The sequence below is a fragment of the Chiloscyllium punctatum genome, chromosome 16 (genome assembly GCF_047496795.1).
Source record: "Chiloscyllium punctatum isolate Juve2018m chromosome 16, sChiPun1.3, whole genome shotgun sequence".
NCBI classification, from domain to species: Eukaryota; Metazoa; Chordata; class Chondrichthyes; order Orectolobiformes; family Hemiscylliidae; genus Chiloscyllium; species Chiloscyllium punctatum.
The window spans coordinates 11153065-11176076 of NC_092754.1; the positions used below are offsets into that span (position 1 = coordinate 11153065).

The 23012-nt window shown below is 40.7% G+C and overlaps 1 protein-coding gene across 1 annotated transcript in view; it reads left to right on the forward strand.

The window, feature by feature from the left end:
* Positions 1–12012: 12012 nt before the first annotated feature.
* The window catches only part of LOC140487248 (protein polyglycylase TTLL10-like), a 41246-nt gene continuing 30246 nt past the window's right edge, over positions 12013–23012 (forward strand). Inside the window, exons 1-3 of the mRNA XM_072586875.1 lie at positions 12013–12116; positions 15389–15507; positions 18431–18551. Coding sequence (XP_072442976.1) covers positions 12013–12116; positions 15389–15507; positions 18431–18551 — 344 coding nt within the window. The remainder of the gene's footprint in view (positions 12117–15388; positions 15508–18430; positions 18552–23012) is intronic.

Genomic DNA, 23012 nt, shown 5'->3' on the forward strand with positions numbered 1-23012 from the left:
GGTGCAGTGTTCCCAATTTATATTTCAAAAACAATTGTTTTCATTTGCCTCCAGCCTTGAAGAGATGCAACATTATTTTTAAGGCAGGGCAGGTGACTAAGGTGTCAGTGGGGAAGCACTTTGGGGCCAGCGACCAATTTTGGTGTCATCTGCAAACTTACTAACTGTACCTCTTATGCTTGCATCCAAATCATTTATGTAAATGACAAAAAGTAGAGGACCCAGCACCGATCCTTGTTGCACTCCACTGGTCACAGGTCTCTAGTCTGAAAAACAACCCTCCACCACCACCCTCTGTCTTCTATCTTTGAGCCAGTTCTGTAACCAAATCGCTAGTTCTCCCTGTATTCCATGAGATCTAATCTTGCTAAATCAGTCTCCATGGGGAACCTTGTCGAATGCCTTACTGAAGGCCATACAGATCACATCTACTGCTCTGCCCTCATCAATCCTCTTTGTTACTTCCTCAAAAAACTCAATTAAGTTTGTGAGACATGATTTCCCATGCACAAAGCCATGTTGACTATCCCTAATCAGTCCTTGCCTTTCCAAATACATGTACATCCTGTCCCTCAGGATTCCCTCCAACAACTTGCCCACCACCGAGGTCAGGCTCACCGGTCTATAGTTCTCTGCCTTGTCCTTATCACCCTTCTTAAACAGTGGCACCACGTTTGCCAACCTCCAGTCTTCTGGCACCTCACCTGTGACTATCAATGATACAAATATCTCAGCAAGAGGCCCAGCAATCACTCCTCTAGCTTCCCAAAGAGTTCTCGGGTACACCTGATTAGGTCCTGGGGAATTATCCTCCTTTTTGCATTTCAAGACATCCAGCACTTCCTCCTCTGTAATATGGACATTTTGCAAGATGTCACCATCTATTTCCCGACAGTCTATATCTTCCATATCCTTTTCCACAGTAAATACTGATGCAAACAAAATGTTTTAAAAATTCTTCCGATAATTTCTCAGAACTTCATACGTGGTATTTAATCTTAAAACTCATTTGTACTAATCAAGATTAGTTTTATTTCCCCTTTCAACTTTACTGTAAGTTTGCCTACGGCTGTTTCTGAAGTTTCGAAACTTTTGACTGCACGCTTCTGCAGCTAACTCTTGTACAGCTAATATGGCATCTTTTTTACAGCATAATCCATCGAAACCTCTTCTAAAATGATGAATAAATTTCATGGTCTCTATATGCACCTGCTCTACATAGATAGAGTCCAATTTTCCTTCATTTGTTTTTTCACCTTTTCAAATGCATTTAAAAAGTGACACCATAGTACTTCAAATTTTGATAAGTACTCTACAAGTTAAAACATACCTTTACAGAACCTTAGATTACAGTTTGGATTTTTCTTGTCAGAGCTTCCTTCTGCATTTGAGATTTTTTTAAAACCTCTATCTTCCTAAACTAGTATTCTTTTCTTAATTTCCTCTATTTATCCAAATCCATGTAACAATAAAGCTAATTCGATTTAATTATCCTTTGTCTTGAATCTCTAGTTCCAGCCTCTTAAATTCTCTCCCATTCTTTTTCATTCCTTAAGATCAAGACTTCTAGCACTCTCTCATAATCACTGCACCGCAAACTGAAATTACTCACCATTTGATGCACCAAATCCCCCTCTTATCCCTCCACCAGTTCCAAAATGTTGCGCCAAGTTCCTAATTACCTCTGCCTTCCCAGCTTTGACAGGCAATTCCAACTTTAACTCCTTTGCCAAATCTATCACTTTAGCCTTAATTAAGTGTTGTAAAGGGGTCAGAGATCCTTCCTACATCCACAGGTTAGCATTAGCGGCTTCCAGTGCCATTTTTTCAATTGTATGAGAAACCTGGTATCTGTCAATTTATTACTAATGAATTTTACTCCAAACCAAATTTAATGTCGTCTGTATTCAAAAACTCCCCTGGCGAGCCATCAAAATCTTTTTTTCATAATATTGACTGGTATAATATTGTTGGTAGTTAAGCCCCTGTATTCCATGACCTATTGCAAATGTATAATGGATCAACTGAATCATTAAAGTTGTTAATTAATCTGATTTTTACCACCTCTCCAGGACAAATGTAATTCACACCAGATTTCAACAATAACCAAAAAGAATTATCAATAAACTTATCCTTTAACAAGTAGCAAACATATTATTAACTACCACAATGTACTCTTAAAATATATCCCTTTTAAATCCAAAAACGCACATACATTCATTCATAACTATGACAAACAACACAGACAGGTTAGCAGTAGTATCGTTAGTGAAAAGCATAGATAAAGAGGAATGAATTCTGTGGTTAAGTGTCCAAGCCACAAGGGCGTAATGAGGTGAATTAATATAAATTTTGTCCTTTGGTGATGAGATCACGTTGCCAATCCCCGTGATAGCCATCCTTAATTCAGTAGCCAGTCAGCTGAACCCAGTCTTTGCTTGAGTTCGAAGTTCTTTACCAGAGCTTTTTACGACTTTTTGTTTATTTAGACGTGGTGACAAATAGAGCAATCTTTCCTTGCTTGTGGGCTTTTTCTCAGCTTTGTGACAAACAGCAAGTTAAAAATCCATAAACTATTGCCAGGAAACCCAAAGGCACCTGTCTCACAAATGAACTGAATCCAGCTTCTTCAAAAGTTACATGACCTTATGTAACCAATAAGTGAGCACCACACTGTTTCACTTGTGATGATAAGTTGCACAAAAACACTGGTATGTTCTCTGCAGCACAATAGTGTCTATATGTCCACCTAACCAGTTTATAACTAAAATCAAGTGCATAGTGTTTACGATTCTCAGGAATTAATGTACAGAAGCCCAACTGTGCTGTATCCATATGCATGAATCTGTTAGATCTCCATTGAAATCACTGATGTTCTCAAACAGGAACTCCAGTGCCTACACCTATTCCTCCTGTCAAGGCCAAAAGGAATTATCCTATGTAATAGTGGACTTGCTGCATGCCGCATAATTGTGCCCTGTAATCGAGGCCCCCCTCCCACTGAACAAAAACTTTATCAAGTTGAAGGAAACAGCACTTGATAAGAAGAGAAAGGCAGAGAAGTAGGTGATGAGTCCGCTCCTTTGCCTGTAGAAATGATTAGATAGCAGCCCACTGAATTCTTCAAGCTGACTATTTCCTGCATTAACAATTTGAACCAATATTTGCCCCTGACTAACCAAACTGCAATGAGTATTGTTTGCTCAATCACATGTTATTTGTCAACTCCTTCTCAATTTTCAAAATAAAACAGTAGTCTTCTTGCAGACAATTCATTAGACCCAACAGTTGTTCTTCACAAGTGATGTTATGTTTTTCTTTTAGTGGCTTCACCCCTACAAAACCTACTGGCAAGATCTTTGTTTCATGGTTGACTTATTGGTCAGTCAATGGTCAGATTATGCACTCATCCTCCAATCAAGGATGGTGGGGCATGTTTATCGATGGCAGCAGGGTTAATATCGAGCCTCCCAGAGCTGCACGGTGAAGGGAGGGGGTGGAGGTATCGTTTCACATATGTGAAAACCTTTTAACATGAGAAGTAGCTACAGCTCCCTGATTGTCTTGGTGGAGATGAAATCCTTCCACAGAGTGGAGTGTGTGGCTACAACTCATGCTTCTGCATCGTAGCGAGAGTTAGGCTTTTGACCAGGAACCCCCAATGCCCCAGTCTATTTATCTACTGACAGGAGGCCATCTCCTTTCCCTTGGCCATCTGAGTAATTCTGAAGTCCTTTCTGCACACTGTAAATATCACAGTGGCATGAGAGATGGGGCTCGATTGGCTTTAATAGAGGAAAGCAAGCTAAAATATCTAAATAATCCACCATTTTTCTTGATCTTTGTTTTACACCCTAGCATTCTAAGACAAATGTATTTAATGTCTGTAAAATTAGAGAAGGTTAAGGGATAATCTGATTGAAGTTTTCAAGATATTAACAGGAAAAGATCAATAGATAATGATCAATATTTCCAATAATTGGGGAATTCTAGACCGCTCTGGAGAGATGTTAGGAAGCACTTCTACACACAAAGGGTGGTAGAGACAGTGGATGTTGAATCAGTTGTTAATTTTAAATCTAACAGAGGTTTTTTTTAATTTTGTTAAGCAAGGGTATTAAGGAAAATGGGCCAAAAGCAGGTAGATAGTGTTAGGCCACGGTCGCATTAAGTAGCAGAACTTGCTCGAAGGGCTGAATGGCCTACTCCTGTTCCTAAAATGAGAGTGGATAGGCAGGTGAAATTCATGAAAAAGCAGCCAAAAAGTTACATTGCACATAGACTCATGAACGATGTGGGTCTAAGACAGTCTTGGAGCTTTGATGGCATCAGGTGGGGTGAAATTTGCCAAGTACATTAACACTTTCTGGTTTCAGGAAACCAAAGAGGAGATATAATGTGTCTATGAGCCCACATCCATTTTGGCAGCTTATTGGGTCCAATTTTCTCTGTGCAGCCTCCCATCGTAGAACCACAAAGTTCGGTGAGAGAAGTTATTACAGTGTGGCTAGGAACTGGGCCCCAGAAAGGACAACCTGGATGATTTCTGCAGGAACTCCCTACTCCTCACTACCCTGCAATCATAAACCCCTCCACTGTCCTAACTCAAAAACATACCTTCGATCCTATGGTTTTGGCTGATTAGACACTGGGCCTCAATCTAGCACATTGCCTGTTTTGCAATAACCAGAAACCCCTTTGATTTAAAATGGAAGCCAGATCCTTGAAGTGGCTTACAACTCTCAGTCAAATTGCCGGCATGTTCCTTCAGCCATCTGGAAAATTGTAAGATGCACTGTGCAGGATTTGAAACATTTTTGAGTGCATCCCAACTATTTTGAAATTTCTGACAAAGGCTATCTCTGTGTTATCCTCAGTGTTATCCACTTTGTGGCTTAAAATATTTGTCCTCTTCTAACTTTGAAGTGCCAAAGGACTAGTAAATATTGGCAGGTGGTCTTGTATCGTATGGCAGAAAGAAAAGGATTAACGGTAGCTCCTGGTTGTGTCTTCCTGAGGCTGATGCTGATATAGTTCTTCTTGCCACAGTCCCTTTCCCTGTTACATGCTGCTTACATCATAAAGACTTATACTTGCTGACACTACCACTGTCCCCAGTGTTCCCAGGGACTCAGAAGAAAACACTAAGAATAGAAATTCAGTTGTAAAACATATTGGCTGGTGACCATCAGTTACCTAACCATTACCTTACAATCTATATCATTGCTTTCATGCTTTTTGACATAATTTGAATTCTTTGATTAATTGTTTCTATTGTCCAGTCCATCACAACACTATTGATTTCCAACTTCTACAATATTACCCAAATCGACTTATCCCTTCATCTTTCTGCTGGTGAAACCATCAGCCATGCTCTCATTAACTGCACATTCTGTTAATCTGATGCGACCAACTTTGGCGGTTCACCATCCGCAGACTGGAATCCCCCCAAAACCTTGCTGCTTGCTTCCCAACTCACTCCAAGTCCCATTTGCTGAACACGTATGTGCACATTATATCGTAAGACCAAAAGATATAGGAGTGGAATCAAGGCCATTCAGCCCATCGAGTCCCAGGCATTCAATCATGGCCGATGGTCTTTTAAACGCCACTTATCCACACTCTCCCCATAGTCCTTAATTCCTTGTGAGATCAAGAATTTATCAATCTCTGCCTTGAAGACATGTAACATCCCAGCCTCCACTGCGCTCCATGGCAATGAATTCCACATTGACGGGCAGTAGCTCTGAATCGAGCAACACTTCAAATTTAAATTCAAATCTTAATCTCTGTAACTTTGTCAAGTCCTAAATACTTCTGAAAACTTTTTGTTTCTCCAATGATGGTTTCTTTTGCTTCACTGGCCTATTTCACCCCAAGATATATTGTTGTAAAAGTTTGAGAATTTCCTACGCAATTAATTATTAATTATAATGGCCTGCCATTCTTATTTTGCTCATTTGCAATGCAGCCTCAGATGAATTTCTAATTTTGGATTCTTAAAAGAAAATCATCTGTCACAATCTTTTTCTTGGAAAGATACTGCTATATCAGGGAGATAGTGGCGTCATCGTAATATTACTGAGTTAGAACTTCAGAAGCCCAGGCTAACTGGAGCTGAAGGGTCACTGGAGCTGAAGCATTAACTCTGCTTTCTCTACACAGATACAATCAGACTTGCTGCATTTCTTGAGTAATTTCTGTTTTTTGTTTCAGATTTCCAACACCTGCAGTTCTTTGTTTTATTATAACCCAAGCTAATTCTTTGGGGGTGGGCCTTCAAATCCCACCATTGCAAATGTTGAAATGTAAGCTCGATTAATAAAAATGAAATTATATAAATTTCGATGAATTAAAAAGAAAACTCGTCTAATGTTGCAAACGGATTCATTTCTGTTTGTCACAAAATTTCGTCTGGTCCACTAATATCCTTTTTGGGAAATAAATCTACCATTGTAACCTACTCTGGTCTATAGCATTGTGGTTAAATGCCCTCTGAAGTGGCCTTGAAAAACATTCAGTTGCAGGAAACCACAGCAAACAGGAACAAAACTGGACAGACTACTTAGCATCAACGTAGAAGTGGGAAATGACAATGATGAAGCTGCTTTTTTCAATTTGCTTAATGACATCTCATACTGAAGCAAGCAGTCCCACAGACAAGTCAGGCAAAAACCTGGTACAGTCATACTTACTGAATCATATCTTACAGCTAATTTCCCAGACACCATTATCATCATCCATGGTATTGATTGTGGAACCACCAGAGGCAGAAGCACAGTGCAATGCAGTCATTTGGGAATTGCCCAGGAAGCCTTCAGCATTGACTCTGAACCCCATGATGTCTCATTTGATCAGATAGAAAATGGGCAAGAACACTTCTTGCTGATTGCCCAAGTTGGGTTCTTCTGATCTTCTTATAAGCTCAGGCTGGACCTTAAGGTTTATTAACTATAACACCAGAGGAGCAGAAATTAGGCCGTTAGCCCATCGAGTCTGCTCTGCTTTGAATCATGGCTGATAAGTTTCTCAACCCCATTCTCCCACTTTCTCCCCATATCCCTTGATCCCCTTGACAATCAAGAACCTATCTATCTCAGTCTTAATAATGCTTAATGACCTGGCCTCCACAGTCTTCTATGGCAGTGAATTCTATGTATGTATGTATGCAATGTACACAATGTGTATATACAATATATACATGGTCATATGGGAGCAGAGCTCCCAGCTCCAAGCTGCTCCAGTTCCAATCTTTGAGCAGAGTCTCTATGACCAGAGGTCACAGTTATATTACAGCAAATTTCAGAGGCTAAACAACATGTTCATTCAACACTACCTCTACATCTTCCCCAACTATATTCTCAGTATCCAACATTATTAACTGTTATTATTAACATTCACCTGATGGTATTTCCATTTAACAAAATATACTTCTGGAGAGTCTTCCCATGTCATCATTGTCCAACTCCACTCAAATTTTTCTACTTGCTTCAAAAAATCCAAAAACAAGTCTCCCCAGAAGACCCATCTTTTGAGCCTATTCCTGTGTGACAACCTTTTTGTACCCATCTCAAGTCTATTTTCCCCTTTTGTTCAGTCTCTTCCCATTTACATTTGTGATTGTTCTGATGCTTTACATTGGTTTCACTGTTTCCAGTTTCCTGGCCATAGCTGCCTTTTTCTTCACTATCAATCTGCAATCCCTCTACACATCTATCCCCATTAGGGTAGTCTGAAGGCTCTCTGCTTCTTCCTTAAAAGGATGCCTGAACAGTCCCAATCCACTAACACCCCTCCTTCATTTGATCTGAGCTTATTCTCACTTTGAACAAATTCTCCTTTAACTTCTCGCATTTTCTCCAAGTCGAAGTTGTGGTTATGGATATGTTCATTGGTCCTCACTATGCCTGTCTTTTTGTGGGTAAAAACAATGACTGCAGATGCTGTAAACCAGATTCTGGATTAGAGTGGTGCTGGAAAAGCACAGCAGTTCAGACAGCATCCAAGGAGCAGGAAAATCGACGTTTCGGACATAAGCCCTTCTCTTTTTGTGAAACACTCCTTGTTCCAATCCTTCCCTAGCCCACTCCCATAATTCTTTCTCTAATGCATCGATGATGTAATTGGTGCTGCCTCTTGCTCTCCTCTGAAATTGGAAAGGTTCATCAAGTTGTTTCCAATTTTCATCCTTCACCCAGCTTCACCTGGTTCACCACTGACTCTTCCCTTCCCTTCCTTGACTTTGCTGTTTCCATTTCTGGATGGTAGGTTATCCACCAATATCCACTGCAAACCCAGTGACCCCCACAGTTTGACTTGCAAGTAATCTCATGCTGTAGCTTCACTGGGTTGATACCCCTTCTCCAGGTATGTCTGACGCGGCTCCAGACAAACTTCCTACATTTTGAATTGAACCAGGGTTCGTCCTCCAGCTTGATGCTAGTGGTAGGGGATATACTGGGGCCATGAAGTATATTGTGGTTGAATATAATTTTGTTGCTGTTGATCCACAGTGCCTCATGGATATCCAGATTTGAGCTGCTAGATCTATTCAAAATCTAGCTTATTCGGGATGATAGTGATTCCACCCATCATTATGTGGAAGTATCTCTTTGCTGGTACATGCTCTGTTGTTGAGTCATAACTCATTAGACTTGGTCAAAAGATGTTTTATTCTTATTCATTCGTGGAATGTGGGTGCTACCAGCTGGCCAGTATTTATTGCTCATCCCTTGGGATGCTGGTGGTGAGCTGTCTGAGGCAACATCTTAACAACATCTTTTAAATACCTCAAGCATTTTATAGTGGCCTTACCAAGTTCACACTTGTCGTTCAGCATATGACCTACTTGCTGCAACGTCTGTAACAATTCACAGACTCACTGTTCAGGTTCTGGTTTAGTAGCACCATGCATGAGTATATTATCCTGTGGAAAACGTTACCTTCCTTGCTTTGGAAGATGTTAGGCAGTATGCCTGCGATAACGTCTGTTGCTGAAGAAATGCCACATGGATGTTGCTTGACACGACACTGGCAAGTGCCTTTTGCCAAAATCCACAGTTGGCATCTCATGGTGTTAAAAAAAATGCTCCTGGACAATTTTTGTTCAACAGCCCTCCATGGGTGATATCAGATCGATCTCTCTGTGTACAGCTTTATGAGCTGCACTGAGTAAACACACAATTGAACCTCATCTCACCAGTTGATACTTGCACAGTCACCAATTCTAAGCACCATCCTGCCAGTTCTGTAACCAGTGAAATTATTTCTTGATTTATCAATTTCTGCTTTGAATTCATCTGTCAATGAGTATACAACTTCTGGATGTAGGTTTGCTTGCTGAGTTGAAAGATTTGTTTTTCAGATGTTTCCTCACCGTACTAGGTAACATCATCAGTGTGCCTCCAGATGAAGCACTGGTGGCATGGCATGGTTGCTATTTATGTGTTCAGAAAGTGGGCCATGCCACCAGTGCTTCATCCAGAGGATCACTGATGATGAAAGCTAGTATGGTGATGAAACATCCGAAAAATGAATTGCCCAGCTCAGCGAGCAACTTACATCCAGAACCTCAGCGTGATTACAAATCTTCTCAAAACTCAAGTACGCACCTTGCCTGGGTGTGAATGTGCAAATAGGTTTGCCAGCTGGAGCAGTCTCATGAACAAGTCTCTTTACATGAGACGTACATGGAATAGTGTAGGTTAGATGGGCTTCAGATTGGTATGACAGGTTGGCACGACATTGAGGGCCGAAGGGCCTGTACTGCGCTGTAATGTTCTATGTTCAGTTTAGATCATAGAATCCCTACAGTGTGGAAACACGCCATTTGGCCCAACAATTCCACACCAAACCTCCGAAGAGTATCCCATCCAGACCCATTTCCCTACCTATTACTCTACATTTCCCCTGACTAATGCCTCTAGCCTACACAGGCCTGAACACTATGGGCAATTTCGCATGGACACATAACCTGCATGCCTTTGGACGGTGGGAGGAAACCTGGAGGAAATCCACACGGGCAGTGGGAAAATGTGCAAACTCCATCCAGACAGCTGCCTGAAGCTGGAATCAAACCCACATCCCTGGTGCTGTGAGGCAGCAGTGCTAACCATTGAGCCATCATTGTTGCCCCTTTGTCAGTCATTTTGTCAACCTCTGGAAGAATTTCACTCCTGAATGTTTGGGGGTGGAGTGGTGGTTTCTTTGCTGTGGTCTTGTATAATTTCACCAAGTTTTTGTAAAAAGCATAAATTTTAAAATACAGATACACTCATATATATGACACACACACACACAAACAGATACATGCACATACATTTGCATACACCCAAGCAGATGCACACTCAAATACAAACATGTACACGTACAAAGAAACACACACATACAAACATATATACACAGACATGTACGCACACTCACATACACGTATAAACATACACACATACATATAAAGACGCATTCACACTCATACATACACAGAAACAGCAAATATATTTGTTGATTGTGTAACATATGAATGTTTCAGTAATTTTCTTATTTTTATGTCAAAGAAATGGGATAACCTGTCTGTTTACTTCCCAGTCTGCATCTCCTGACATTTGTAATGTAATATTGAATGGCTAAATTTGAATTCCAAATGTCCTGCTAAAATAGAAATGATGAAAAAAATCTTTTAATTATATTTAAGTGTATACTCGAATAATTAACATAGGGATGATACTCACCATGATTGAGCATGATTTTGGAAAAAAGGGTTGAATCTTCTTTTTGATATTTATGTTAAGATCACATAAAGGTTTGTAAACGTTTTGTATCCAGTGACACTTCTTCATAAGAGACCTGAAACATTATCTCTTCCTTCTCTTCACAGATGCTGTCAAACCTGCTGAGTCTCTCTGGCAATTCCTGTTCTTGTTGCTGATTTCCAGCATCCATATTTCTTTGTTTTTTTTAACGTCTTGATTTGTTTCTGTAAAATTAAAACTGGTAAGTTGTCCAGGCCCGGTTCACTCTTCAAGGTATGACTTGTCCAGTATTACCATCAGCTGTGATCATAACATGACAACAGTAATCTGGACATGCAGCTTAATGCTCTTGGAAAACATGTTCAAATCTGGTGAAATTTCAGTTCAATAAAATCTAAAATTAAAGCTAGTTTCAAGAATTAGTTTTTATTATTGCATGAGTGGTAGTTGTCACAAGACCAGCATTCTTTGCCTATTCCCCCCAATTGCCATAGAGGCCTGTTTAAAGTCAACATCATTGTTGAAGGATCTAGCTTTACATGTGGAGCAGACCAGGTCAGGATGATAGATTAGTCAACCAAATGGTTTTTAATGATAATAATTATATGATCATTATTAAGATAGCTCTTAATACCAGATTTTATTGAATTCAGACTTTACCGTGTTGGAATTTGAAATCATGTCCATGGAACATTAGCTTGGGATTCTGTATTAATAATCCAGTGATACTATTACTACTTCACCAGCATGCTGTCCTTTTGGGAAGGAAATTAACTAGTCTATAACTCCAGACATGCAGGAATGTGATTGACTCTCAACTACTCTATGAAATGGCCTTTTAAGCTGCTCAGTTCAAGGGCAATTAGGGATGTGCAAAAAATCCTGACACCAACATCCCATGAAAGAGTAAAAAAGAACCTCCCTATGAACTGTGACCATGATTTGCAGGAAGTTCTCCAGTTTCTTTTGTATGTTGTTCTGAATCTTCAGCTCACAGTCCAGCTCTAAGCATCTGCCTCGGTGCGAGTTTGGACAGAGGCAATCTCAGAGAGGCTATTCCATTAGGTAGTTAAAGAGACAATTAGGATTATTTATTTGGAATTTCTGACAGTGGTCAGTCTCTGGTAACCTCAAACTAACATCCCCTTTTGTTCTGTCTCCCTCATGAATTGTCCCATCCTGTCTCACAACGCACTAAGCTTTCCAAACTGGAGACTCCGAGAATGCAAAGGAATCCACCACAAATTTCCTGACAAATCCGAAAATGATTGACAACTTGACTCCCCGGACCATCAAGCACAGGAAATCGGATGACCTCCGAGATTATGGACCTTTCTATTACGTTGCAGGCACAAATGGAACTGATCTGTACGTACCAGAGTAAAGTTTAATTGCGAGCGTGGTTTGACTTTATACCACTTTTAATGAATATTAGTTCATATATTTCAAACAATTAGCTCATATATTTCAAACAATTAGTTCATATATTTCAAACATTCAATATTTTCTTGAAAAGCTGTAAAACAATAATATATAATAAAGAGTTGGTGTCTTACAAACATACGAACCAAGAACAACAGTAGACCACTTGGCCCATTGAGTCTGTTCTGCCAATCTGCCAATAACTGATCTGATTTTAATCTCAACCTTGAGGAAAAGAATGTAGTTATTTGATTAGACACTTTACAATCATCTAAGTTTCTCTTCTGACTCAACAATTTGAGATCATAGACTCTGCCCCATTTTCTTAATTTGTTTTTGATGGCAACTGTTGATAATGATTCAGCACTATTTTATTTTTGCCTCTTTTAGACGTGTCCCACAGGGTGGTGGGTGCCTGGAATGCGTGGCCAGCGGAGGTGGTAGAGGTGGGCACAATAGTGTCATTTAAGATGAATCTAAACAGATGCATGAATGGGCAGGGAGCAAAGTGATACAAACCCTTGGAAAATAGGCCAATTATCTCTTCACCCCCAAGCCTCCCAGCCTCATTCTTGATGAAGGGCTTTTGCCTGAAACGCGATTTTCCTGCTCCTCAGATGCTGCCTGACCTACTGTGCTTTTCCAGCACCATACTTTTGACTCTAATCTCCAGCATCTGCAATACTCATTTTCGCTTAGAAAATAAGTGACAGGTTTAGATAGAGAATTGGATTGGCACAGGCTTGGAGGGCCACAGGACCTTTTCCTGTGCTGTAATTTTCTTTGTTCTTTGTTCTTTATTCTTTATTATCACAAGAACACAAGAAATAGAAGCTGTAGCATTCAACTGTTGAGACTGCTCTGCCATTCAATAAGATCTTTGCCTCAACTCCACTTTTCCACCTGCTCTCTATATCCCATTATTCACTGAGAGGCCAAATATTTAAATCCATCCCAGCCTTAAATGCATTCAATGATAATGCAGCCACAACCCTCTAGAATAGAGAATTAAAATATTCGCACAAAATTCCTCCTCATTCCCCATCCTAATTGATCAGTCCCTAATCCTAAGCCTGTATTTGAAACTCTTCAATCAGCAGAAACAACCCATCAATGTCTGCCCTATCCAGATCCTTCATAACATCTGTACGTTTCAATGAGTTTGCTTCTCATTTGCCTAAACTCGAGAGAACATATGTCCAATTTACTCAAACTCTCATCTTGGACAACCCAGGGACGAATTGAGTGAACCTTTGCAGTAACCTCCTCCAATGCAAGTGTATCCTTTTGTAAATGTGGAGACCAAAGTTGCACACAGTACTCTAGGTGTGGTCTCGCCAAAGTGCTGTAAAATTTTACCAAGACGTTTTTGTTATTCTTATAAAACAATCCCTTTGCAGTAGTGGCCTACAGGCTTTACTGCTGAATTTCAGTGTTCCTTAAACAAACACGATCCCAATCTCTTTCGACATCCACACTGAGAAGTTTCACATCACTTTTGTCATTAAATGTCACCCGATGCCACCCCATCTCAGACCTCCCCTTTCCCTCCCATTCTCGTTCACTGCCTTTGCACTTCCATAAACCCGCTGCATCTCATTTTGCACTTCAGATGAAAGGTTATTGACCAGAAACATTTACGCTCTTTCACTTCCCACAGAGGCTGATCGTTTCTCCAGCATTTTCTCGTTATCTTTCAGACTTCCGGCATCTGCATTATTTCAGGTCAGCTATTTCTGCATTATCATCTCTTAATGTCTTTCTGTTGGCTCAGGCTACCTGTCCCATTTTTTGGTCATTTGAACCAATTTAATTCTGTTGTATCTCAATAGGTTAATCCAATTTTCTTCTGCACAAAAATTGCACAATTTATCGCTAATAATGACAACAAAGTTTAAAATTAAATCTAAATCATACTTTGTGCTAAATGTCAAATGGTTGATCTTAGTGGGCTCAGCATAAATGTGGTTGATAAAGAGATTCACCTAACTCTCCTCTAACCTAATTTACTGCATCCAGTGCTCCCGATGTGGTCTTCTCCACACTGGGGAGACCAAACATAAACTAAGGGAATGTTTCACGAGCAAATAAGGCGGGCCCACAGGGGTCGACCTGACCTCCCAGTTACTGTCCATTTTAACTCCCCTTCCCACTCCATCTCCGACATGACCATCCTTGGCCTCCTCCATTGAGAATCAAAAAGCAAATTGAAGGAACAGCACCTCATCTTCTGCTTGGGCAGCCTACGGCCCAGAGGACTCAACATTGAGTTCTCCAATTTCCAGTAACCTCCCGTCCCCAACCCCTGACTCCCTTCGCAGCTCTTCCCCCTCCCTTCCATTCCTCTGACTGACTCTTCCTTCCAGCTACAAACCGGATTCATTCTTCCCATCGACCAACCAGCTCGTAACCTCTACCTGTGTTCACCTATCCCTGCCTCAGCACCCCGCCCCTCTCCCCAACCAGAACCCTCCCTCATTCCTCCTCCCTTTATCTGCAGCTCCCTTTACACCCAACCCCAGCCCTGAAGAAGGGTTACACCTGATGCTGCCTGGCTTGCTGTGTTCTTCCAGCCTCCTGCTTATCTACCTTGGAATCCAGCATCTGCAGTATTTGTGTCTCTAACCAAAACATTTACTGGCACTTAAGTTGTGGTAAAGCACATGTGGGAGAATTGGGATTCAGAAATAATTGGGGGAACCTCAGGAAATGTACCCTTCTGAAACTAACAAAGGGGGTCTTTGGGCAAGTGGAGAGATTAGAGAACTTTGGGCAGTTCTTCTTCAAACAGAGATTGTCAAATGAAGATTTTCAATAATTGAGAGTGCAGGTAAAAGGGAAATTGTTTCCTCTGTCAAGTGGGTCAACTAAGGGAGAAGAATCTGAAATGTTTGGCAAAGTAAAGAATGAGGGCGAGGGAGAAATTAATTCATGCTAAGGACTTTTATGATCTGGTACAACCTGACTGAAAGGTTAGTGTCATCATCTTTCATTTGAACTTTGAAATGTCAGTTGGCATTTCTTCAAAATGAACTAATTTTCACAGTCATTGTGTGGAAGCTGGAGTGTGGAATTCAAGTGAATAGCTTTTTAAAAACACTTTCAGTATCGTCAGATTATCTGATTCTATGCAAGAAAGATGCTGTGGTTTGATCTGTTTTAGCAGCTTTCCTCGAACAGAAACCCATTGGAGCCCACACTGTTTCTCTTTAATGCAGAATTGTCAACTACTGTGAAAAGAGGGGATGGAAGCGAATCTTTGACAACAACAGAGGAGACTACGTCTTTAAATGGTCGGAATTCAAAATGATTTCCAACTATCAGAATTTCCGTCCAGGTAAGAGGGATGTTCTGGACCAGACCACGTGCCCTCAAAATATATTAAGAAGATAGCCTAGACCCTACCTTTCCCTCATTTTAAAGGCAAGTCCAAGGTGTTGTGTTCCAGATGTAATTCAATTGGTCAAACTATAGTGCAAAATGCACCTTATTCTTACACTATAGTTAAAATACAACAAAAGAAAAATTGAAACAACTTAACTCTTTTGGAAAACCTAACTGAATAATAGATTATTTAACTACTAAAGAGCAACTGTTCCAATATTGTAATGTCCTTTAAACACGTTTTGTAAAAGCAAATTTAGTGAAATAGTTTGTCTCACATGCAATTCTACAGTCCAAGAGGAAAACATGAACAGAAAACTCTGAGAGAAAGAGAAGCAGGGAGAGATATACTGCAGCTTCCAAACCAAGCTTCACGACCCTAGCAACCGCTACTGAAAAAGTAAAGCTAAAAATGCTGGTTCAGGGCAGCTTGACCCACCCATTCAGGCTGCTTCTATTGTTCTGACTTTAGAGAAAAGTCCCAAGACCACACAAGCTGTTTACCTCATTGGCTTTGAAGTAGACTCTATCTCATAAGAGAAGGACAAAATACACTTCTTAAAGGCATAGTGTTATCACAGGGAGAAGGCTGAAACATGGGAGCTGTTGCAATTTGATTGTAGCATTAGTAGAATCTGATAGAAATGAATGATAGACAGTGGTAATATTTTGATAGATCTGCCAAAGTTATCAAAGGCTGCACAGGTAAAAGGATAGTAACATTTGAGGTAAAGTGTTCCTAACAATTTGCCTTTTCGAGTTTTGAGAAGATTTATAGCTCATGTTGAATTTATGGATGTGGGTTTGCTTGCTGAGCTGGAAGGTTCATTTCCAGACGTTTCGTCACCCTACTAGGTAACACCTTCAATGGGTCTCCAGGTGAAGCACTGTTGGTGATTCTTGCTTTCTATTTATATGTTTGGGTTTCTGATGTCATTCCATGTGGTGATGTCATTTCCTGTGGTGATGTCATTTCCTGATCTTTTTCTAGATGGGGTCTAACTCAATATGTTTGTTGATAGAGTCCCGATTGGAATGCCATGCTTCTAGGAATTCTCGTGTATGTCTCTGTTTGGCTAGTCCAAGGGTGGATGCATTGTCCCAGTCGAAGTGGTGTCCTTCTTTATCTGTATGGAAGCATACTAGTGAGAGAGGGTCATGTCGTTTTGTGGCTAGTTGATGTTCATGTAACCTGGTGACTAGTTTTCTGCCTGTTTGTCCAATGTAGTGTTTGTTGCAGTTCTTGCACTGTATATTGTAAATGACATTAGTTTTGCTTGTTATCTGTATAGTCTTTCAAGTTCATTAGCTGCTCTTTTAGTGTGTTGGTGGGTTTGTGGGCTATCATGATGCCAAGGGGTCTGAGTAGTCTGGCAGTCATTTCCAAGATGTCTTTGATGTAGGGGAGAGTGGCTAGGGTTTCTGGACATGTTTTGTCTGCTTGTTTGGGTTTGTTGCTGAGAAATTGGCAGACTATGTTCATTGGGTACCCGTTCTTTTTTGAATACAAGGTATAGGTGATTTTCCTCTGCTCTGTGTAGTGCCTCTGTGCTGCAGTGTGTGTTGGTTCATTGAAATAATGTTCTGATGCAGCTTCCTTTTGGATGTTGGGATGATTGCTTCTGTAGTTCAATATTTGGTCCGTATGTGTTGTTTGCCTGTTTGTCTTGTGAGGGTATTAAAACTGAAACTGACTAAGTTTGCACATATGCAGATCCCAGCTTGGGGGACACTAATTAATAATGAGTAGGAATCTTGACTGGCTCATATTTAACCTTGACTCAGCACTAAACCCTTGTATTAAACCCAGAATAGTATCCATTTGGCTCACAATGAAACACATGTTAGATGACTTATAATGCCAAATGACTTTATTCCACCACACGTTATATGAAAGTGTACAGCATGAATACTCAACAGGGACAAAGTGTTCAAATCCATGTTCTCTGGACAACTTGTTGCTGTACCATTGTTAAAGTGATTTATTTCATATTAAAGTGTTCAACAATAATATACACCAAAATAACAATAATATTACAGACCAACAATATCCAGCACTCCAAAGTAGTTTGAAGTTTGGAAGCTGAGAAACGGTCCAGAATTTGCTGAAGCAAGGTGCGTCCTGTTATTTAAACATGATTCTGCTCCTTCAGCCCAAAAGTGTTACTGAAAGTGTGTGAGGTGGAAACAGTTTAGCAAGGGTGGTAGGGCATCTGGAACCTTGGTAGGTAATAGGACCAATAGGCTATCTTCCTTCTCCAAAGAGATATAAGAATTAAGAAACAAACAAAAGAAGAACTGAGGAGGAAGAATGGTAAACTAAAGTTTGTGTGTGCAACGTCAAATCAGTTACAGGAAGAAACAGAGGGATTGAAGGATCAGGGTGGACAGAGTTGTGAAGGATGTTGGGAAGATGTTTCCATTGGTAGGAGAGACTAGGACTCGAGTGTATGGCCTTAGAGTAAAGGGAAGATCTTTTAGCACAGAGATAAGGAGGAATTTCTTCAGCCAGAGAATGGGGAATCTATGGAATTCATTGCCACAGAAGGCTGTGGAGGCCAGGTCTTTGAGTATATTTAAGACTGAGATAGATTTCTGATTGTCAAGGGGATCAAGGGTTATGGGGCGGAAGTGGGAGATTGGGGTTGAGAAACTTTTCAGCCATGATTGAATATCAGAGCAGATTAAATGGACTGAATAGCCTAATTTCTGCTCCTATCTCTTATGGTTTATGTTCCTAACATGCTGTCAAAGCAAAAAGACATGAGCAACATGAAGCTGGCTGTTTCATGCTGTTACATGATGTAGCAACATGGGTGTTCTTCATTGGTTTCCATGTAACATATTTGTCTTTTTGGTCTCTATCATTCTGACAGGGCGGCAAATATTAAACCAGATCCCAAACACCAGGATCCTGACTACAAAGGCTGGCCTTTGCAGTTCTCTCAAGGAATATGAACGAATAGCAATTAAGTATTCAAAAGACGTGTATTCACAGTAAGTCTTCTGGTCTAAATGTCTGTGTGTTGGTCAATACTTTCAAGACTTGCGTCAATTGGAATTACTTCAGGAATTTAGATAAGTAATTGTGATAAGTAATGGATTTATCCATTGTGTCTCAGTGAATCTAAGAGAGAAATGAACGTCTGTGATAATTAGCAGCTCAACACTTTGGACAGTATTTTACCCAGGTGAAGGAGTGCCTGCCTGAGTCAGCATGGAGGGGTATGTTAGAGGCTAGCAATGTACCAATCGGAGGCCTAGGATCAGTTAGGAAACCAGGCCAGAAATGAAAGGGAGCAGAACGGATTTCCTTGATAGTAAGGGAATCAAGGATAACCCCAGGGAAAGCAGGACAATGGGATGGAGAAATGTATTGGGCTGGAGAAACACAGTAAGCCAAGCTAGTCCTGAAGAAGGGTTATAGCCAAAATGTTGACAAATTCACCTCCTGATACTACCTGGCTTGCTGTGTTCTTCCAGCCTTCTGGTTGTTTACTTTGGATTCCAGCATCTGCACTTTTTTTGTCTCCCTCTTGAGAAACATATCAGCCATGTTCGAATGGTGGAGCAGACTTGATGGGCAGAATGGCCTAATTCTGCTCCTATATCTTGCAGTCTTATGGGAGAAAGGCTGAGGATGTCAGCAGCAAGAGTATGGATTAACTTTCAGTGATGCCTGCCATTCCTTCCATGTGCCAGGTCCTAGATCAGGCAGTCAGTGCCAGACACTGAGACACTCCACACCCCCTGTAGGTGAACCTGACAGAATTTGCTTTCTGGGGTCCGTACATGGTGTCAGTCCCACCAACCACTAGTACCATCATGGCAGTGTGATGAAGCCCTTGAGTGACATATGAGCTAATATTTTAGCTTGAACTACAAATCTCCAGTGAATCTTGCTCTATATATGTGAGGGCCACAGGATAGGATTTTGCCATAGCCTCCAATCCTGACATTGTATCAGAGTCTGTGCTTCATGCCTGTTCTCTCTCTTGATTGCCATGAAATTACCATGAAACGTCTAAGTGCAAGCAGTCCAAATGGAAAATACATGCAATCCAGAGGCAGGAGAAGGTTTTCATTAGTGAAACCTGTTGCCAGCTGGTATCAGTTGGCTACAAAACAGCATCTTGATCAAGCTGAGAAACTCAGGACCTCAGCCAAAGCATTCCTGTCCAACCCCAATGTGGGAACTAGAGACTTGAAAGCATGGCGGTGTTTTGTGAAGTTAAATTTTACTTGTAAATATTTAGCATCATGCCACTTTTAGTTTAGTTGTGCATGGTGGCTCAGTGGTTAGTGCTGCTGCCTCACAGCACCAGGGACCCAAATTCGATTCCAGCCTCAGGCAACTGTCTGTGTGGAGTTTGCACATTCTTCCCTGCGTGGGTTTCCTCCAGATGTTCCAGTTTCCTCCCACAGTCCAAACATGGACAGGTTAGGTGGATTGGCCATGCCAAATTGCCTGCAGCATCCAGGGAGGTACACTATAGGTTGGGAAATGCAGGGATAGGGTGGATCTGGGCAGAACGTTATTTGGAGGGTTAGTGTGGACTTAATGGGCCAAACAGCCTGCTTTCACACTGTAGGGATTCTATGTGTACATCATTATTTGTTGAAATTAGCTTTGTCAGAGAGCTACAGGTAAAGGCACACCTCGTGGCTGATATGCATTGATGGTTGCAAAGAAATTAGGGAGTTTTTGTTTATTGCAGAAACAACAATGTTTTGGTCCATTTTCTTTCTTCTTTCTTGAATGTTCAAATTAGAATTCAGTTTTGATGTAGTGTCCATTTCAGCGGAGGTAAAAAAAAGAAGCAAGGTAATGAAACCATTAGTAAAAGTAATGTATAGATCCCCAAATGAAGCCACGCTGACAGAAATGCTATAAATCAACAAATAATAAGAATATATGAAAGGAATAGAGCAATAATTATGGGTGACTTTTATATTCATGTTGATTGTTTGAATCAAATTGGAAAGGTTAGCTATGACAACAAATTCATAGAGTGCATTAAGAATAGTTGTCATGGAGCTAACCAGGGAGCAGGCTATCTAGGATCTGCTAATGGGTAATGAAACAGATTTAATAAATTATGTCCAAGTAAAAGATTCCTTAGGAAATAGTGATCGAAACATGACAGAATTTAATATACAGATTGCGAGTGAGAAACTTCGCTCAAATACATTGTATTTAACTTAGAAAACGAAATTAAAATGGAGTGAGGTTAGAATTAGCTAAAGTGAACTGGGTAGATAGATTAGCAGGAAAGACAGTAAGTGAACAGTAGCAGACATTTAAAAAGATCATTCATGACTCCCAGCAAAAATATATCCTAGTAATAAGGGAAGATTCTGAGAGGGATAAGCCAACTATGACTAACCAAGGAACTGAAGGAGTGTAAGGAAAGGCATAGAAAGAGTCAAAAAAAGTCAGCGATAACCCTGAAGACTGGATAAATTTGGATTTCAGAGAAAGAGGACTAAAAGAAAGGCTGGTCATGGGATTAATCAACTCCAGTCACCCCACTACTCTTGACACATTCCAATTTGCCTATTGGACCAACAGATCCACATCAGATGCCATATCACTTGCCCTTCACTCCTCCCAAGAATATCTTGACACCAAGAACAGCTACGTAAGATTCCTACTCATTGACCACAATTCAGCCTTCAACACTATTATCCCCTCAAGGCTGATTACTAAACTTAGTGATCTTGGACTAAGCCCCACTCTCGGCAACTGGATCCTCAATTTCCTGACCCACAGGCCACAATCAGTGAAGACTAGGGACAATATATCATCATCACTAACACTCAACACTGGAGGCCCCCGGGGTGCGTACTCAGCCCCCTACTGTGCTCACTATATACCCATGACTGCGTCACCAAATACCAGACTAACGCCATTTATAAGTTCGCTGATGACACCACCATAGTCAGTTGAATCTCAGATGGCAACAAAACAGACTACAGACAGCAGGTGGAAGACCGGGAAAAATGGTGCACTGAGAACAACCTAGTACTCAATGCTGGCAAAACTAAAGAACTTATTATTGACTTTCGATGGGATGTTACTCATGCTCCCTAACACATTAACAGTGCAGAGGTGGAACGAGTAGAGAGTATCAAGCTCCTGGGAGGGGTTATCCACAACAAGCTTTCTTGGACTCTTCATGTAGACGCACTGGTTACAAAGCCCCAACAACATCTCTTCTTCCTCAGGCAGCTGAGGAAATTTGACATGATGGTGAATACCCTTGCAAATTTTTATAGTTGCGTCATCAAGAGCATTCTGTCTGGATGTATCACTACCTGGTATGGCAACTGTACCATTCAAGATCGGAGACGATTACAGAGAGTGCTGAACCCGGCCCAGACAATCACAAAGGCCAACCTCCCATCTGGAGAATTCATCTACCAGGCCTGCTGTCAAGGAAAGGCCGCCAGCATTCTCAAAGATCCATCCCACCCTGACAATGTTTTTCTACAACCTCAACCATCAGGGAGAAGGTACAGAAGCCTGAACATACACACCAGCCAGTTTCGTAACAGTTTCTACCCTACTGTTGTTAGAATACAGAATGGACTCACAAACTCTTAACATTCGCCTATACCTATGTTTTTGTTTCTGCTGCTGTTTACCTATTATTTACTATCTATGCTACTTAATTTTGTGATCTGTCTGTATTGCTTGCAAGACAAAGCTTTTCACTGTGCCTCGGTACACGTGACAATAAATTCAGTCCAGTCCAGTCCAATATTAAAGACAGAGAAAAAAAGTTACAAAGGCAAATTAGTGAGGAATCTAAAACCAACAATAAGAGTTTCTTTAAATACATAAAAAGGAAGGGACAGGTCAAAGTGGTCATAGGATCCACACAGTGTGGAAGCAGGCCATTTGACCTATCGGGTTCACACTGACCCTCCATAGAGCAGCCCACCCAGACCCACTCCATCCTTGGAAATAGTGGATGTTATGGTTATAACTTTTAATAATTGTTTGATTCTGGAGAAATATCAGACAGTTGGAAAACCATTAACGTGGCACCCCTATTAACAAAGGGATGGAGGCAAAAAGCAAGTAGCTAAATTACTAATTTGGCTAATTGGCCTAATTGGAAAAGTATTGGAATCAATTATTGAGGAAGTAATAGCAGAACATTTGGAAAATCATAATTTATTCAAGCAGAGTCAGCATGGCTTCATAAAAGGGAAATTGTGTCTGACTAATTTATTAGAACTTTTCAAGGAAATCTCAACCAGAGTGAAGAGGGGGGATCCAGTCGATGTGTTATATTTGAACTTCCAGAAGGCATCAACTAGTTCTCTCTCAAAAGTTTAAGTTATAAGATAAGAGCCCACAGTGTTGAAGTTAATATATTGGCATGGATGGAGAATTGGCTCACAGCAGTAATCAGCGAGTGGAGATAAGGGTTTCTTTCTCAGGTTGGC